The 6,944-nt window shown below is 33.5% G+C and overlaps 3 protein-coding genes across 3 annotated transcripts; all 3 read right to left on the reverse strand.

Annotated features, from left to right (window-relative positions):
- Window positions 1–2,831: 2,831 nt before the first annotated feature.
- Window positions 2,832–3,209, reverse strand: M431DRAFT_36816 (hypothetical protein; the record flags this gene model as incomplete). Its single annotated transcript, XM_024914616.1, has 1 exon — window positions 2,832–3,209. A coding segment is annotated over one exon (378 nt), but the record flags the coding sequence as incomplete, so codon positions are not given.
- A 338-nt stretch (window positions 3,210–3,547) lies between these two features.
- On the reverse strand, window positions 3,548–3,907 carry M431DRAFT_102674 (hypothetical protein; the record flags this gene model as incomplete). The annotated part of the gene is made up of 1 exon (XM_024911472.1): window positions 3,548–3,907. The coding sequence occupies one exon, from the start codon at window positions 3,905–3,907 to the stop codon at window positions 3,548–3,550; it is 360 nt and encodes a 119-aa protein (XP_024766959.1).
- Window positions 3,908–4,534: 627 nt separating this feature from the next.
- Window positions 4,535–5,769, reverse strand: M431DRAFT_541099 (hypothetical protein; the record flags this gene model as incomplete). Its single annotated transcript, XM_024921093.1, has 4 exons — window positions 4,535–5,276; window positions 5,326–5,375; window positions 5,468–5,504; window positions 5,731–5,769. 4 exons carry the CDS (start codon window positions 5,767–5,769, stop codon window positions 4,587–4,589), a joined length of 816 nt encoding a protein of 271 aa, XP_024766960.1. The 3' UTR covers window positions 4,535–4,586.
- Window positions 5,770–6,944: the final 1,175 nt, after the last annotated feature.

Consider the following 6,944-nt stretch of genomic DNA (forward strand, 5'->3'; position numbering starts at 1 on the left):
TAGCTTTAAGTAAATATAATTATAAAGTAAATAAAATATAATAAAAATTTAGTTTATATTTAATTTTAATACTTTATTAATAATTATTTATTTAAGTTATTTAAAAAGTATAAAAAATTAAATTTTATATATTTAGTTATTTTATAAGGAGTACTATAACTTATTACTTTTTAAAATATTAGAAGTATTTATATAAGTTACTTTAATTATAGGAGCGCTGATTTTTATTACTTCTTTTTATAATTAGTTATTTAGTTAATAATTATTTTAGGTACTTTTCCTTTATACCTTTTATTAGTTTAGATTGTAATAATAGGTTTTTTATATATAATATAAGTTGAAACTAAACTAAGCTTTATAAGGTTTTATACTATAGAACCTAAGTTAATTTTAAAATTTAGGATTATAATTAAAATTTTATAACTTATTACTAACTAAATAATATAAGTTTATCTTTATATTATAATAATAAGCTATTAATAAAGTTACTTAATATATATTATAATATAAAAAGCTTTTATTTATTATATAGTATAATATTTTTTATATAATAAACTTTAATACTAATTATTTAGATTTTATAATAAAAGCCCTATGTTATAATATCCTTTCCTTATTTAATCTTAATATATTACTAAGAGGTAGTTTACTATTAAGCCTACGTTTAATTTCCTTATAAAGGTAGATATATTACTATTTATAAATTAACCTATTCCTATTACCTTCTTTTTAAAATATTTTATTAAAGTAAATAAGTAAATATAATAAGGCTTAGATTTATAATAACTTCTTTAGTCTATATAAAGAAAGAAGATAGATAAATATTATAGTTTAGGATAATACAGTAGACCTATTATTATATAAAATATTAAAGAATTTACTTATTAAATATTATTTAAGGATTATATTTATAATATTATTTAGTTTATAAATTAGTAAAAGAAGAAGAAAGAAAAAAAATTACTTATATTACTAATTAAATTACTTAGTAGGCTAAAATAATATTTCTTAAAGTTATTAAGAAATACTAATTAACTATATAATAAAGTAACTTATACTCCTATTTAATTTATACTACATACTGCTTTTCCGCCCGTATACTACCGATGTAATAATTCTTAAGCTAAAAGCTTGCTTTTCTATACTATATGCTGGCGCTAACACTACCGCTAATAATTTACATCGTAGGGATCTTAGATTAAAGTAAAAATTAATTATTACTTAGCTAGTAATAAACGTATATTATATATTCTAGTTATATTAGTTTACCTATACTAAAATATTATATATACTATTTATTTAATATAAACTATTACACCAGCATATCTAAAAGGACTTACCAACCAGGCTTAATTTAATAATTACTACCTATAGTATATAACGAAAACTATTACACAGGCCTCTTAGTATATAATATAAGCCCTTAGGCAGGCTATAGTAGTTTTGGGTAGAAAAATAGTAGTAATATAATATTAATGGACTTTATCCCTATATAGTAGCGGGTTACTGATTAATAAATGGCTGGGCGCTGTTTTTGTTTAAGCTCTTTGTGCTGTCAAGCTTGGGATTGGCTTAAAAAAACAGCATCGGCTGACATTACGGCAAGCGTCCTTACTTTAGCTCCGTAAGAGTGGTAAGGGATCTCGATGTCGTTACCAACCTAGGCTCCGAAAGCGACATCTTAATGCAAAATAATAGGGCGTTGCAAAGCTACACAGCAGAACGGACTGGCTAATTATCATAGGTGATTCAATAATCTCATACCCGTAGGGAATTTTCCATACCATTACATGAGTCTATTCCTACTATATATCATTTTAATTCTCGGACGGTATTCGGGGTTTTGGCCGAATTTTGTTCTTTACTTCCTGTTCTCTTCGATATAATACATCATCCCACGGCATTATCACAAGATTACTGGCGATTCTTTGCACAATAGATGTTGCTATGCGCCGGTCATCCTGGTCTAATTTCGACAATTTCTCCTGTTGGTCATATAATCGGAACGAAGAAAAACTTCCGTGTGTACTCATTTGCGTGTCCTAGTTTGCATAATACGAACACGTAGAACGACGGCAGATACTAATTGGTTGACTTAAATCCTCTCGAAGTGCACCTTCTTGCTCAATATTTACAGAGTTACCGGTAGGTCTTACAAACCACTGATCCTTGGGAGAAGTGTCGGGGCAAGCTTCTTCGTGAGCAGATGTTGCGTCCGTGTTGGCAGGATTATGCCTATCGGCCGGCATTTGCTGCAGACGGTCATTCATCTCCGAAATTGTTAGGTATGCTAACTCAGTATCTGGCTCCAGCCGTCCCCGCATAACTCCTATTAATAGTCAGACCCTATGCTATAACATTGGAGCTCATTTAAATAAGAGACTTACGACTTTCTTGTGTTGCATTCCAACGCGCCTTTGGCCAACATGGCCAGTTCTGGCATATAACTAGCTTATTAACATCGAGAATGAGATGCCTTTCTAGTTCTCGGTGTAATTTGACCACCATTTAAACTCAATTTGGCCGGCTGCATCACGTCGATGACTTATTAGGCTAGTACCAGATGGATAGGGCATTAGCCAGCAATTAATTCGGATATGGTCCTTAAACTGCCTCTCCCACATGCGAGTGTGTTCGCTTCCTAGCACACCAGTAATCATGGAAGAACTTAGTGAGTGAAGCAGCCTGTATGGGAGGTTCTTCCAAGGACCACGTTGATAGGCATCGTCAGAACCCCATAGCCATTGAAATAGAGTGAGAAAGGTTTGTATTTTCCACCTCTTTCCGTATATGGCTCGGATAGAAGATGTTGGCTGCAGAACCTGTTACAAAGAGTCAAGGGAAAGGCCAATCTTTCCTTCAAAAGCGGATCTGTGATTTTGGCGAATAAAATGTGGTTCTAGCACCTGGAGTACATCTCTGTGAAAGGCCCGAATGCAAACTGCACGGAGGACCTGACCAATAAAGATAATGTGATCATGGAAATGTTTCCACTTTGTTAACTGGGCACTTAGCGACGTAATAAACACATAATCGTCAAAACTGGTGCGAAGGGACCGATAGTGGCGTTTAAAAGCAGTTAACAAGCTCACATTTTGCACACCAAACGACCCGGAAAACTCAGGACGAATAACAAGATTGACCCAGTCAATTTTGTCCAAAAACCACCCATAACCGTGTTTCTCCATGTTAAAGCCTATGCCCAGCCCGTGCTGAGGCGGGTGAGTGGCTGCAACATAGGTGGGTTGGTTACATTGCGCAGCTTGTTGACGCAATTCAATTTGGTCGTGCCTTATATGTGGGTGCATCCAGGAATACCCATCCCAGTGAAGCAAGTGATGCATTGAAGCAGAAGTAACATAATACGTGTGTGTTCCCAAGCGATATATTGATGATTTTGACACTGGCCGTAAATCAGTTCGAAACCATAACAGAGCTTATTCAGATTGAATCGATACCATTGAGTGATTATCTTCGTCTCATGTGCAACCCATGCGCCAGGTTTAAAAGTGTGATGCACGAGTTGAATCTCGTTAGGGTAACGCATTCATTGGTCGATCTGACGTAAAAGTGCCAGTGTCACGCGACATTCCCAGCGGCATCCAAAAGCTCTCTTTGCCACGGCCGTAAGGCTATGATGGCAACGGACCTTACTATGGATATAGGCACGTGCAAGAACCTCGGGTGTAACACTTACGGCCTTGCCAACATATTGTAACACTTTTGTCACACGGCTATTTAATGAAAGGCTCGATAAGTTTTCGTTGCTGAAAGGATATGTGTTTCCAGCAGCAAAGGCTTCCTTAGGAGTAGAGTAGTGTTGTGCGTAAGAGAGCCCCAGTTGCCGAAGGCGAGATGAAATTGAAATTTGTATCGTTGAGTTGCAGATATTTCGAAGGAAGCCCATTGGATGGATATTCGGGGTGGTCTTAGTATCATCTTCTGCACATGCATGGAAGCAACGAGCGAAATATTCCAGAAAATCACGACGCCACATGAAGGTAAGATCAGAAGTTGGCACAGTCTCAACGCCGACATCAATATAGGTGTAGTATTCATTCAACATATCTATGTGAAAGAAATAATCCAACCAACACCAAAATTAGTTAACTGTAGCCTTCCAACGTAGTATCTTCCATCTTTAAAGCTTAAGGCCTTTGCTAATAACGACCAGAAGTGCATTTCTAAACTCTTAGTTACCTGGCTCCTGGATACGTCGCTAAATAGCCTGTTGAATTAGACTAAGATACTCTGCGGGTATTTCGTATTGCAGATTTTGTTATCGCCGTACAGCGTTAATAAAAAACTGTACTTTAATAAATTTCGCTCGGCTATTATAATAAGCTTAGTTATAGGTGGCAGAGAAATATTACAAAGGACTGGCAGGTAAACTTCCTTTGATACTTAGTAGTAAAATCCGGTTAGTCTAATGCTGGAATTTCTTATGCGTAAGTCTTCGACCTGCGTATACAGAGTCCGTTAGTGGTAAATATAAATAGGGGAAACCTTAGTAAATAGTTATATAATATATACTAGATTAATGGGTAAAGTAATAGTTAGGGATATAATAAATTAGAACGGACTTCTTATGGTAATAGCCATAGCTGTTGTAGAATTCGACCTGCGTTAGTTGTAGATGTATGTCGGTGGTAAAGACACTGAGAAGGCCTTGTGTAGGATACCATGGAATAATCTGCCCGAAGAATATTAAGACAATAGTTGATTAAGACGAGGCTATTAATATCAAATTCCGAACCTAAAGTAGGTTCCTGGGCGCAGTCTTTGGCGGGTTTAATACGGGGTCGGGGTGAATATCCATATTCTTTCCTTAACCCAGTGTATATATATCGTAGCTTTTCAGAAGAGAGTCTTATTTCTGGCTCTTTGACTGAACCACTGGCAAGGATATTTAGGACCTCAGAGCCGAGTTCAGCCGTAATATAGTTAAGGCCTCCGCTGATAGATAGGCCGCCAAGATCCAACGATGAATCATCATTATGCTGTTCGAGAGGATGATTTAGGGGAAAATCTAAGATCGCTTGAGAAACATTGGGAACTTTGAGTAACACAGTAAGGAAGTGTGCCAATGCTGTAGGAGGGAGGGCAGCAGTTGCTTGGGGAATTTGGGTTTCCACCCTAACATCAGGCTCCTCGCTAGAGGGAATCGGCTCGTCATTAAGATAAAGACCGCAATTATATTCCACTGCATTACCTTCTGCAAAGCCATCAAAATCAGTATTGCTGCTGTGTTCTTCGGATTCGGTTGATCCATCAATCTGGTTTGTGATTTGTTCGGTTTATATGTGTTCGTCAACAATAACGGACGTAGGCGAAGGTTGACGCGCGTTTGGGGTCTTGTTTTCTCGAATGAGCAACTAAAGTAGATTAAAAAGCGCTAGGTTCAATAAGGCAAATGTACCACTCGGCTAACCTAAAATGGAAATTGTAACGTTTTGTGTTCTCTTACCTTGAAAAACGTCGAGCGATGGACTTTTCCTTATAAGCTACACGCCGAACTGAATAGTAAATAATCAATTAAATACTTTTTGCACTCTCTTTACCCACTGGGCTATTTATTTCAGCTGTAAAGAGTTTAATATATTGGTTGGAGTTATGTGGTATTGGACTGTGTTTGCATCTTGGAATATATCTAAACTCCAAGTTAATATATAATCAACACTTTAATTTTTATTCCCGCTGCCCTTAAATATGCTAGTATTGTATGCTTACCCGCGTCGAACTGATAACCCGCTTGCCTGCTTGCTTCATTTTTTTATAATAAAACTGTCTAAATCCAATCCATTTACCTTGCCAAGTTGTTCATTGATTATTAAACTAATCTTCACTAAAAATATAGTTAACTAAGCTAGCTATAATAAAATAAAAGCTAAGTTTAATACCCTTAAGGCTTAACTCTAAGATTTTTAAGATAATTTAAGAGAAAAAGGTAAAGTCCTTAAACTAACTAAGCTAGAACTTTTTAATAGTAACCTACGTAAAATAAATAAATTCTTTTTGGAACTTATAATATACTTTAGATACTTCCCTTATATACTAAAGGATAATAAATATAAAGTTATCTTTATAAAAAACTACCTTACTAAAGATACTAAATTATAGTTTCAACCTATTAAGTAAAACTATAATAAAAGCTAAAATAACTATAAAAAGCTTAAAATATAGACTAAAGAAATATATATTAACTATAAGGAATTTAAAATATAGCTTTAGAATTCCTTTAGTATAGTAAATAAATAATAAAAAGCTAAGTAAAAACTCCACTTTATTAAATAAAAAAAACTACTAAGTAAATATATATTTACTTTTCTATGCCTTTTATCTAAAGTTAATTAAACTTAGGAAACTAAAAAAAATATTTATTACTATAGTATAAAAGATAACATTAAGGATAAGCTCTCTAAGCTAGAATAATACATAATTCCCTTTATTAATTTTATGTAAATAGTAATTAAAATAAATAACTGCTAATAGGAATAAGTAAAAGAAAAAAAATAAAATAAAATTAAAAACTTCTAGTGTTACGACCTAACTCTTATAGTTATAATAGTAGGCCTATAGGGTAGCTGGTCTTAGATAAATATTAGACTAACTAATTAATTAAGAATAGATTATTAGATTATTTAATAATTTAACGATTTATAAATAAATTATTAAAACTTTAAAATAATTTATAATAGGATTATTACTACTTAGTAATAATTTAGCTTAGTTAACTAAGTATATAAGTTTACTTTATATTACTTATTAAAATACTTAAATAGCTAGTTATTATTACTATAGTAATTAAATTAAATATTTAAATACTTTACTTTATAATTAGTATAACGAACCGGGTCCTATAGGCACTATAGGTTAGCTGTTTCTAAGGGATAAACCTTAGAGTAGTTCTATAGTTTATATTAGCGGAGTAATTAGGTTAGTAA

This window comes from Trichoderma harzianum, assembly GCF_003025095.1.
Source record: "Trichoderma harzianum CBS 226.95 unplaced genomic scaffold M431scaffold_134, whole genome shotgun sequence".
Taxonomy (NCBI): domain Eukaryota; kingdom Fungi; phylum Ascomycota; class Sordariomycetes; order Hypocreales; family Hypocreaceae; genus Trichoderma; species Trichoderma harzianum.